General features: G+C 50.7%; 1 protein-coding gene across 1 annotated transcript in view; it reads left to right on the top strand.

Annotated features, from left to right (window-relative positions):
* The window catches only part of LOC137544947 (disintegrin and metalloproteinase domain-containing protein 10-like), a 94542-nt gene that overhangs the window by 59572 nt on the left and 22400 nt on the right, over positions 1–12570 (top strand). Inside the window, exon 11 of the mRNA XM_068266044.1 lies at positions 5898–6042. Coding sequence (XP_068122145.1) covers positions 5898–6042 — 145 coding nt within the window. The remainder of the gene's footprint in view (positions 1–5897; positions 6043–12570) is intronic.

The following is a 12570-nucleotide window of genomic DNA, read 5'->3' on the forward strand; positions in this document are numbered from 1 at the left end:
CAACTCTTTAATTTCAAAGTTTTGTTTCAGTTTGTGAACTATTTGGTCATAGTCCCCTTCTTGTTCAAAACACGTCAAGATGTCATCAACGTAAATTAGGATATATGTCCATCTGTTCTCTTGATTCTTCGAGTACAGACATGGATCCGCTTTACTTCTTGAGAATCCTTCTTTCGTGAGTATTTCGTTCACTTTTTCATTCCACACTCTTGCCGCTTGCTTGAGCCCATAGATGCTCTTCTGCAGTTTGCATACAAGGTTCTTTTTCTCCTCAAATCCTGGTGGCTGTTCCATGTATAGATCCTCCTTGATGTCTCCATATAGAAAGGCAGTTTTGACATCTAGGTGCTTCACTTGCATTCCCTTTCCGGCAGCAACGCTAAGGAGTGTTCTCATGGTGGAATATTTCACAACTGGAGCAAATGTTTCATCATAATCTTCTCCAAATTTCTGGGAGTATCCCTTGGCAACTAATCGTGCTTTGTATCTATAGATGTTTCCCTCTGCATCATATTTCACTTTAAAAGTCCATTTGCTTCCAATGGTCTTGCGACCGGGAGGGAGTTCTGTTAGTGACCAAGTTTTATTTTCTTGAAGTGATTTTATTTCTTCTTCAGCTGCTTTTCTCCATTGATCAGCTTCCCTTCTTGGCAAAGTTTCTATGTCTTCCCAGGATGTTGGCTCCTGTGTTTGATGTGTTTTTGCAGCATATGATAACCTGCGGGGTGGTATCCCTTTTGTAGTCCGAGTGGATCTTCTGATTTCTTGTTGCTCAGTGGGTTCTACTGGCTCGTTGATTGTAAGTTCCACTTCTTGGTCTGGCTCTTGTTCTGCTTCACATGAGTCCGTGTCTCTTGCTGATTCAGCCCGCAAATCCTCTCCGCATTTTTCAAGAATTGTATTATCTGGTGCTTCGCTTTCGTCAAAATAGACACTGCGGCTGACTGTCACCTTATTGGTCTTTGGACAAAGTATTCTGTATCCCTTACTCTGCTCACTGTAGCCCACCAGAATGCCTTCTATGGCTTTGTTCTCCAACTTGGAGCGTTTCTCACTTGGAATGTGGGCATATGCTTTACAGCCGAACACTCTGATGTGGCCTACATTAGGTTTTGATCCATTCCACATTTCGTATGGTGTACTCTCGATAGCTTTTGATGGGAGCCTGTTTTGTAAGTATGTTACAGTCATTATAGCTTCTCCCCAGTATCTGTTAGGTAAGCCAGCATCTGAAAGCATACATCTGGTCATTTCTACAAGAGTGTGATTCTTCCTTTCTGCTACACCGTTTTGCTCAGGAGTATATGGTACAGTTGTTTGGTGTAGGATACCGTGTTTCTTCAGGTATGATTCCATCTCCTTACTCGTATATTCTCCTCCATTGTCAGTGCGTATTATTTCAGGTTTTCTTTGAAACTTGTTGCTTGTCATAGCTATAAACTCTTGAAGTTTTTCTAAAGTTTCACTTTTGTGCTTCATCAGATAAGTTATTGTGTACCTAGAATAATCGTCAATGAAAGTCAGTAAATATCTGTTCCCACCGGGTGTGACAGTTTTCATTGGTCCGCACACATCACTATGTATCAGTTCCATAGGTTTAGTGGTTTTTCTCTGACTGATCTGTGGAAGAGGAGTTCTGGTGGCTTTTGCTTTGATGCAACACGTGCACTTGCTGAGTGTGTGGCAAGGCAGTATCTTCATGTCTTCTGATAGACCTCTCTTTGTAAGGTCCTTTATAGCTTCTGGGTTTCGATGTCCCAATCTTCTGTGCCACAGATGGATGCACTTGTCATGTGGGTTATGAGTTGCTGCTTTAGCCTTCTCACTTTCAGTGATGAGCTTGTACAGGTGTTCATTTAACTTTCCTCTTGCTAGGATTTGCTTTCCATTTTGAATTGTGCATTCATTACCTCTGAACTGGACGGTGAATCCATTGCTTGCAAGGGTTTTCACTGATAGGAGGCTTCCTTCTAGGCTTGGAACATATAGAACGTTCTTTACAAGGATACTCTGCTTGCCCCCTGATGGTGTTTTGCAGTTCAGAAACCCCTGACCATTACCTTCAGCAGTAATACTTTTCCCATTTGCTAGGAAGACTTTGTCTTTAACACTGTAATCAATTTCTGTGAAGAATGTCTCGTCACTTGTCATGTGACTTGTTGCCCCTGAATCGATGTACCATCCGCTTGCGGTGCTATTCTGAGTCACTTTAAAAGTACCACTCCATGATGCACTTTCATTTTCCTGCATGACTGCTTTAGCTCTTTCTCTTGTGGGTGGTTCCTGCTTTCTTTGCTCAGCTTTCCAGATTGAGCAGTTCTTTTTCAGGTGACCGGCCTTTTTACAGCGAAAACACACCCTGGTTTCTTTGCTTTGTCTTGTGCCTTCATGCACCTTTAGAGCTGTCTCTGATCTCTCGTTCTCTTCACTATGCAGGTTTTCCTTTCTTCTGCTGTATTCATCAATTAGTTTTCCCTTAACATATTCTAGAGTCAGTTCAGTTTCTGGTCTAGTTTCTAGAGCATTTATAAGGGCGCTGTATGATTCCGGGAGGCTGCATAGCAGTAATGCTACTACGTGATTGTCTTTCATTTCTTCGCCTATTGCACCCAGCTGGTCCACAATCTCTAGCATAGCATTTACATGTTCACTCATTTCCTGCCCTTTTTCCAGCCTCATCTTATACAGTTTGCGTAGCAGATATAGTTTACTGTTTAGGTTTGCACGTTCATGCAGCCTTTGTAATGCAGTCCACATACCTTTAGCTGTGTGTTCTTTCCTTATATGAATGAGTTGATCATCCTCCACTAGCAGGCTTATGACTGCTTTTGCTTGCCTGTTTTTTCTGTCCCATTCTTCTGGGTTGTCATTGGGCCTGTCTGTATCCAGCACCTGCCACAAGTCATCTTTGGATAACAGCATTTCAAGCTTAAACTTCCACAGCTGGTAGTTTGTATTGTTAAGCTTTGCTATTGTAAACTTCATATCTGAAGCGCTTGCCATCTTTCTGGATGCAGCTCTTGTTTCCTCACACAGGATTCAGTATGATTATAGATGCAGCACTTACTTGCTTGTAGTTTTCCTCTTTCTAGTGTCTGGAGCTGGGCCCATAACCTGTTGGTTATGTATTAGAGAAGACACTAGAAGCTTGTGATGAGGCAGAACTTGGTTTACTTGGCTGGATTAAGTTGCAAGCATACAGAGCATTTCAGTAAACTGTAACAGCAGATATCTTAGTTGTGAAGAGAGAGGAAGAGATAAAGAAAAACAAGTTTTCAGACAGACACACATAACTGTTAACCATAGTATTTGCTACAGTGCCATCTACTGGTCTAGTGGTGTTAATACTCAGTACTATATAAAGTACATGCAGTTGTATCTCCAACACATTTCCCAATAGCCAGGCTACCCCCCATACTTCCTATAATCCAAGCTGCCCTCCTGTACTTCACAGGAGCCAGTCTGCCCTCTACACTTCCCAGGAGCCAGGCTGCCTCCCCACACTTCCCAAGAGCCAGGCTGCCTCCTACACTTCCCAGTAGCCAGGCTGCCCCTACACTTCCCAGGAGCAATGCTAACCTTCACTGGAGCCAGGCTGCCCCCTACACTTCCCAGGAGCCAGAATTCCCTCCCTACACTTTCCAGGAGCCAGGCAGTCTCCCTATACTTCCCAGGAGCCAGGCTCACCCTACACTTCCCAGGAGCCAGGCTGCCCCCTACACTTCCCAGAAGCCAGGGTCTCCCCTACACTTCCCAGTAGCCAGGCTTCCCACTACACTTCCCAGTAGCCAGGCTTCCCACTACACTTCCCAGTAGCCAGGCTTCCCACTACACTTCCTAGTAGCCAGGCTGCCTCCTACACTTCCCAGGAGCCAGTCTGCCCCCTACACTTCCCAGGAGCCAGTCTGCCCCCTACACTTCCCAGTAGCCAGGCTGCCCCTACACTTCCCAGGAGCAATGCTAACCTTCACTGGAGCCAGGCTGCCCCCTACACTTCCCAGGAGCCAGAATTCCCTCCCTACACTTTCCAGGAGCCAGGCAGTCTCCCTATACTTCCCAGGAGCCAGGCTGCCCCCTACACTTCCCAGGAGCCAGGCTGCCCCCTACACTTCCCAGAAGCCAGGGTCTCCCCTACACTTCCCAGTAGCCAGGCTTCCCACTACACTTTCCAGTAGCCAGGCTTCCCACTACACTTCCCAGTAGCCAGGCTTCCCACTACACTTCCCAGTAGCCAGGCTGCCTCCTACACTTCCCAGGAGCCAGTCTTACCCCTACACATCCCAGTAGCCAGGGTCCCCCCTACACTTCACAGGAGCCAGGGTCCCCCCTACACTTCCCAGGAGCCAGGCTGCCCCCTACTCTTCCCAGGAGCCAGGCTGCCCCCTACACTTCACAGGAGCCAGGCTTCCCCCCACACTTCACAGGAGCCAGGGTCCCCCCTACACTTCCCAGGAGCCAGGCTGCCCCTTACACTTCCCAGGAGCCAGGGTGCCTCATACACTTCCCAGGAGCCAGTCTTCCCCCTACACTTCCCAGGAGCCAGTCTTCCCCCTACACTTCCCAGGAGCCAGTCTTCCCCCTACACTTCCCAGTAGCCAGGGTCCAACCTACACTTCCCAGGAGCCAGGCTGCCCCTTACACTTCCCAGGAGCCAGGCTGCCTCATACACTTCCCAGGAGCCAGTCTTCCCCCTACACTTCCCAGGAGCCAGGGTCCCCCCTACACTTCCCAGGAGCCAGGCTGCCCCCTACACTTCCCAGGAGCCAGGCTTCCCCCCACACTTCCTAGGAGCCAGGTTGCCTCCCTACACTTCCCAGGAGCCAGGCTGCCCCTTACTCTTCCCAGGAGCCAGGCTGCCTCCTACACTTCCCAGGAGCCAGGCTGCCCCTACACTTCCCAGGAGCCAGGGTCCCCCCTACACTTCCCAGGAGCCAGTCTTCCCCCTACACTTCCCAGGAGCCAGTCTTACCCCTACACATCCCAGTAGCCAGGGTCCCCCCTACACTTCACAGGAGCCAGGGTTCCCCTACACTTCCCAGGAGCCAGGCTGCCCCCTACACTTCCCAGGAGCCAGGCTGCCCCCTACACTTCACAGGAGCCAGGCTTCCCCCCACACTTCACAGGAGCCAGGGTCCCCCCTACACTTCCCAGGAGCCAGGCTGCCCCTTACACTTCCCAGGAGCCAGGGTGCCTCATACACTTCCCAGGAGCCAGTCTTCCCCCTACACTTCCCAGGAGCCAGTCTTCCCCCTACACTTCCCAGTAGCCAGGGTCCCCCCTACACTTCCCAGGAGCCAGGCTGCCCCTTACACTTCCCAGGAGCCAGGCTGCCTCATACACTTCCCAGGAGCCAGTCTTCCTCCTACACTTCCCAGGAGCCAGGGTCCCCCCTACACTTCCCAGGAGCCAGGCTGCCCCCTACACTTCCCAGGAGCCAGGCTTCCCCCCACACTTCCTAGGAGCCAGGTTGCCTCCTACACTTCCCAGGAGCCAGGCTGCCCCTTACACTTCCCAAGAGCCAGGCTGCCCCTACACTTCCCAGGAGCCAGTCTTCCCCCTACACTTCCCAGGAGCCAGGCTGCCTCCTACACTTCCCAGTAGCCAGGCTGCCCCTACACTTCCCAGGAGCCAGGGTCCCCCCTACACTTCCCAGGAGCCAGTCTTCCCCCTACACTTCCCAGGAGCCAGTCTTCCCCCTACACTTCCCAGTAGCCAGGGTCCCCCCTACACTTCCCAGTAGCCAGGGTCCCCCCTACACTTCCCAGTAGCCAGGGTCCCCCCTACACTTCACAGGAGCCAGTCTTCCCACGATTACACTTTCCTTCTTTGTGTTTTCATACTATACCTCCATAATGACAGTGACTTGTGCACAGCTGACATTTCACTTGTCATTTCAGAGAGTGACCAGCCGATATGTGGGAACCAAATAGTGGAAGCCGGAGAGCAGTGTGATGTGGGGTTCAATGACAATGACACCTGCTGTTACAGTGCCCATGCCAAGGAGGGACTGCAGTGTACACTGAGGCCTGGCAAACAGTGCAGGTATGTCACAGCTATACTATATGCCTGCCTGTCCCCTCTGTATAGCTATGTAACTGTCTGACAGCCATGCTATATGCAGTCCCCGCCTGTCCCCCTGCTGTATGTCTATGTAGCTGTATGACAGCCATGCTATATGCAGTCCCCGCCTGTCCCCCTGCTGTATGTCTATGTAGCTGTATGACAGTGATAGTATATGCAGTCCCTGCCTGTCCCCCTGCTGTATGTCTATGTAACTGTCTGACAGCTATACTATATGCAGTCCCCGCCTGTCCCCTGCTGTATATCTATGTAAGGGTGGCCATACACTGGGCATTTGCCATCAGATCAACCAGCAGATAGATCCCTCTCTGATCGAATCTGATCAGAGAGGGATCGTATGGCTGCCTTACTGAAAATAGATTGTGAATGGATTTCAGCTTGTTCAATCCATAGGCAAGAGGCTCATCCCCACCTCTGGAGCCCAGGAGTAGGTTGGGGGTAGCTATCCCCACACCTGTGGGTGTGGGCCCTGGGGTGGGTTCATGGTAGCATCTGAGTGGCCTCCTTTAACAAGGTGAAAAGGGTATAGAGGTACTAATGGGATGTATGCAGCATTGTTTGTCAGGGATGTTAAATCAAAGTATCCAGAGGATATGTGGGTGGGACCATACACAAGGATATGTGGGTGGGACCTTACACGAGGATATGTGGGTGGGACCTTACACGAGGATATGTGGGTGGGACCTTACACGAGGATATGTGGGTGGGACCTTACATGAGGATATGTGGGTGAGACCATACACGAGGATATGTGGGTGGGATCTTACACAAGGATATGTGCATGGGACCTTACACGAGGATATGTGGGTGGGACCTTACACGAGGATATGTGGGTGGGACCTTACACGAGGATATGTGGGTGGGACCTTACACGAGGATATGTGGGTGGACCTTACACGAGGATATGTGGGTGGGACCTTACACGAGGATATGTGGGTGGGACCTTACACGAGGATATGTGGGTGGGACCTTACACGAGGATATGTGGGTGGGATCTTACACGAGGATATGTGGGTGGGACCTTACACGAGGATATGTGGGTGGGATCTTACACGAGGATATGTGGGTGGGATCTTACACGAGAATATGTGGGTGGGATCTTACACGAGGATATGTGGGTGGGATCTTACATGAGGACATGTGGGTGAGACCTTACACGAGGATATGTGGGTGGGACCTTACATGAGGATATTTGGGTGGGACCTTACATGAGGATATGTGGGTGGGACCATACACGAGGATATGTGGGTGGGACCTTACACGAGGATATGTGGGTGGGACCTTACACGAGGATATGTGGGTGGGACCTTACACGAGGATATGTGGGTGGGACCTTACATGAGGATATGTGGGTGAGACCATACACGAGGATATGTGGGTGGGATCTTACACAAGGATATGTGCGTGGGACCTTACACGAGGATATGTGGGTGGGACCTTACACGAGGATATGTGGGTGGGACCTTACACGAGGATATGTGGGTGGGACCTTACACGAGGATATGTCAGTGGGACCTTACACGAGGATATGTGGGTGGGACCTTACACGAGGATATGTGGGTGGGACCTTACATGAGGATATGTGGGTGGGACCTTACATGAGGATATGTGGGTGGGGCCTTACACGAGGATATGTGGGTGGGGCCTTACACGAGGATATGTGGGTGGGATCTTACATGAGGACATGTGGGTGGGACCTTACACGAGGATATGTGGGTGGGACCTTACATGAGGATATTTGGGTGGGACCTTACATGAGGATATGTGGGTGGGGCCTTACACGAGGATATGTGGGTGGGGCCTTACACGAGGATATGTGGGTGGGACCTTACACGAGGATATGTGGGTGGGACCTTACATGAGGATATGTGGGTGGGACCTTACATGAGGATATGTGGGTGGGACCTTACATGAGGATATGTGGGTGGGATCTTACACGAGGATATTGGTGTGGGACCTTACCTGAGGTGTCAGGAACAGACCCGCGGCACGCCTGCGTATGCGGTTCCCGACTGCGGGTTTGACCAGATCAAGTGGGGAGCAGCCTTATTTAAGCTACAAACAAGGCTGTGACCCCCCAGAACACTTCTTACTGCCACCACTAGCGGTTCGCTAGACACGTCCCCTCAGCTGTCGAGGGCTAAACACGCAATCTGCGTTTTCGTATTTGGGTCAGCTTTGCGCTTAGGCCGAATACGAGAACGCCACGCACCCACACACAGTTGCAATCTTACACTGTCGTGCAGCAAAACCACTAACAGTCGTTCCGAACGATACTGTTAGCTACTCGCACTGGCGTTTCGTACATTGGGTCAGCTGCGCGCTTTAGGCCAACGTATGACGAACGCCCCCACACACAATGCAATTACAATTTCACATGGTAGTGTTGCTCAAGCATACAAATAGGCATGGACTATACACAGTTGCACTTCAATCTCTTCTAGGCTATGAGTGTTAGTTTAGCACAGCAGAAGTCAAGCTTATTAAATAATAATTTAATATTCCAGAAAAACATGGAACAATGCAGAACAGAATATATACAAAAGATTACAAAAAAAACAAAGTAAAAAAGTTACAAAATTAAGAGTTACAAAGATACAACACAAAAGCGATTTTGCTTACCAAAATACAGGAATCCAGATAGAAGAATCTTGGACTTTTGTGGACGGACACAATTCTGGTTAGACCAGGAGTCCACTAGCTTGGGCCAGGAGACCAGCCGCAGCTACCGTCAGAAGAGAACTGACTTCAGCTATCTGTCCCCTGTTTTTTATAATGCAATATTTGCCTTGAGGCTGCAAGCCTGTTTGGACGGGGGGGGGGGGGGGGGACTAGATTTAATAACATCCTCAGACATAATTTGATTTCCCAGAGATCTGACATCCACATGTGAACAGTGTCCTATAAAACACACACAACAAAAGACTTTGTTAACCTCCAATCTCCCCAGGTTACAGGTGACAATTGATTAAGGCTTTCACATTGCAGCAGGATGTCCTGTGTGAAGTCCGGGCTCAGGCTGGTGTGATTGGCTTCAAAGCATACTGCAGCCAGTCCAGGTGACAATTGCTCCCAAACACAATACCCCTCTGAGACATTATTCAGACAACATGGTCTGACCACCTGTATAGGCTTCACAGCAACTGTCTAAGGGTTTCCTAATTAGAAGCAGACAATGATAGGTAATTTACATTTTATACGGAATTCCAGGAAGCTAGTTGCCAATACCTTCAAGCCATACTGGCTGACATCCACCTCTGAAAGATACACAGCAGACGTAAAAATGATAGAATATGTTTATGTATTCCTAATATCATCAGCACCCCAATATATCACCACACCTCCGCCATTAACTTGGTGCAAGGCAGATGATCTTCCCAGATCATCCTGCCTGCACCTACACTGTTGGTTCTGCTTGACGGGACAGCCCATCAGCATTCCCATGATTGCTCCCCTTCCCGAAGGCACTGGCAGGTGGTTCTAACGAATCATTGTGCCAAAGCCTACATTGACGGCCTGGCCGGGTGGGGTAACCCTTTAGCATCCTCAGGAGGGTTCCCCACCTGACAGCTCCAAGCTATACGAATGGAAAGCTAGGTCAGGTTGCAGCAATGTGTCGTTGCCCTTGGCAACCTGACGTACCCAACCTGGGGAATGTGGGTCAGTGACGACCGTGAATTCGCGACCATAGAGACAGTGCTGCAGCTGGGGGAGGGTTCCAACCGTCGCTACACGCACTTTCTCTATAGTGGCAGGAGCTATCTCTCGGTCCCTTTGGGGAACGATCGGCCGGTCTGCCTCCTCCCCTTCGGACAGCTCAGAGCGAATAACTTCCCAGAACCCTCTCAGCCCGCCCCTCACAGCTGGTGACCTGCTGGCTAGCCCCCTGAGCTCTTCCAGGCTGCTGTCAAATCGAACAGCCCCGGAGAGCTCAGTGCTGCCTGTCACACATTCTAGGAAGGCTGCAGACAGAGAGGCTCCTGGGCCCTCAAGGCCAGGTTCCGGAGTGGATGTTGCTGACCCAGCAACATTTGCCACTTCAGCGGACAGTCCCTCTGCTGTAGACCCACTAGCGCTGTGGGTTACCACGGCAGCTGAGGGAGCGCCCACATTACCCATATCATAACCCACATCACCTTTAGTCTTAAAAACATCTGAAGGGGGAAGACCTGGCCTGGTGCCGTCTGCCCCTTCAGTGGGCAATCCAGCTGCTGCAGCCCAGCGACCACCGCTGGTTACTCCTGCAGCCGACGGAGTGTCCACCTGACACACAGCATTATGTAACACAACACATATGATATCAACATTATCCGCCTTACATATATTGACATTTAGAACATCACATAAAACATCCACATTATCCGTATTATTACACACATTGCTACTCAGCACTTCACAAGTAGCATCAACAGTTCCCACTCCAGGCCTAGGCACTGGAGAATCACTAGGGCTGGCTCCTAGTATACAGTCCATAGCCCCTGGGTCCTCACCAGCACTCCCCACTTGCACAGCATTATCAAACAGTACCTGGTAAGAGTCCTGAACTTCTGCTGGGGATGCAGGTTCCACGGGGTTTGGAGTAGGCTCATACCGGGCCACTAACAGTCCCAGGTCAGTACCCAGCAAAACGTTGGTGGGGATTTTGTCTGTTACCCCAACTTCTTTCAATCCGCTGCCGGCCCCCCAATTCAGGTGGACCAAGGCGGTGGGTATGGCGGGGGTGACACCCCCAATTCCTCTGACAGCAATCATTTTCCCAGGTATGTACTGCTCCGGGTTCACAAGCTGGGGATGTATGAGAGTCACTTCTGCTCCAGTGTCTCTCAGCCCAGTGGCAACTGTACCCCCAACCGTGACAAGCTGCAGATTCTCTGCATAGCTAGTAGCATTCCTGGTAGCACACAAAGCCGTTGGGACTTCACTGGGGTTGGAGGCCTCACTGGATTTTGGGGCCTCCCTCTTCCTCTCTGGGCAAGTCGTGCTGATATGACCCACCCTGTCACATACAAAGCATTTCCGAGTGTCAGTGGTTGGTTGCCTGAATCCAGGAGACAGCGGTGCGTGCCTCCTCTGGGTGCTGGGTGACACAGGTTTAGCCCTCTGTTCTCCCCTCCAGCTGGGTGTAGTAGTCCTCCGGGACTCGGGTGCTCTATGGGCGGTGTAGGCATTGGCCATTTCCGCAGCCTCATCCACTGTCTTTGGTTCTCGATCCAGCACAAACAGCCGGACCTCAACAGGACAGGTGTGTAGGAACTGGTCTTTTATCATCAGCTCCTGCAGGGCATCCAAGGTTTTAACTGACAGTCCTTTTAGCCACTGCTGGAAGGCAGTGCGCAGGTTGCAAGCATGATCCAGGTAGCTGTCATTAGGACCTCGCTGCACTGTCCTGAAACGTTTGCGATACACTTCTGGCGTGAGGTGGTATCGCGCAATAATGGCTTTCTTAATCGCCTCAAAGTCGGTTTCTTCCTCCTGGGGGAGACTCACAAACGCCTCCAGGGCCTTGCCTCTCAGCCCTGGTGTGAGGTATCTTGCCCACTGTTCACGGGGCACCCCATACTGCCGACAAGTCCTTTCAAACCCCTGTAGGAAAGTGTCTATGTCAGAGTCCTTGTCCATAGCGGGGAACTTATCCAGGGGGATTCTGTGGACTCTCTCACCTTCGCGTTCTGCGGGTCCAGCAGACCGGTTCTGCTGCTGAAGTTTAGCCAGCTCCAGCTGGTGTTGCCGTTCAGCTCTTCCCTCCTCTGCCCGGAGTCTGTCCCTCTCGGCCTGGAGTCTTTCACTCTCGGCCTGGCGTCTTTCACTCTCGGCCTGGCGTCGCCGTTTAGCTCTTCCCTCCTCTGCCTGTCGGTGCAGTAGGATCAGCTTTAGTCGCAGTTCAGGATCAGCCGAGTTCAGTAGCTGTAGATCAGCTTCCAGAGATGGCATCTCCCTGCTTGGTGGATCGTCCAGGACATTGTCTCCACTCGCATCCTGTGGCGGGAGCGATTCCTCCTCTGGCGTGTCGTGAGCTGCATCCGCTGACGTTGAAGCACGGGCTTGCTCTGCCTCATCATACTCCTCGAGCGCACAAACTAACTGCTCCTTAGTCTGGCCGCTCACCGTCTCGATGCCTTTGTGCTCACACAGGTTGAGTAGTATCTCTTTGTTTTGCCTTGCATAGCTGGATGCTTTCTGAGCCATCGTGTTGCAAAAAATAAAAAGAAAAAAAGGGGGGAAGGGAAAGCAAAATACCAAGTGTGTATCTTTGAACAAAAAAAAAACGTATATAGATTCTGCACTGAGTAGACTTCTGTAGGCTAGTTGCTTCTAGCAAGCTTCCAGCCTTTAGTACTCAGAATAGCGAGCTAAACTGCGTACTAATGGATTAAATGTTCCCACCACTGCCAGCCAATTATGTCAGGAACCGGCCTGCGGCACGCCTGCGTATGTGGTTCCCGACTGCGGGTTTGACCAGATCAAGCGGGGAGCAGCCTTATTGACCCC

Source organism: Hyperolius riggenbachi, chromosome 1, assembly GCF_040937935.1.
Source record: "Hyperolius riggenbachi isolate aHypRig1 chromosome 1, aHypRig1.pri, whole genome shotgun sequence".
NCBI lineage: Eukaryota > Metazoa > Chordata > Amphibia > Anura > Hyperoliidae > Hyperolius > Hyperolius riggenbachi.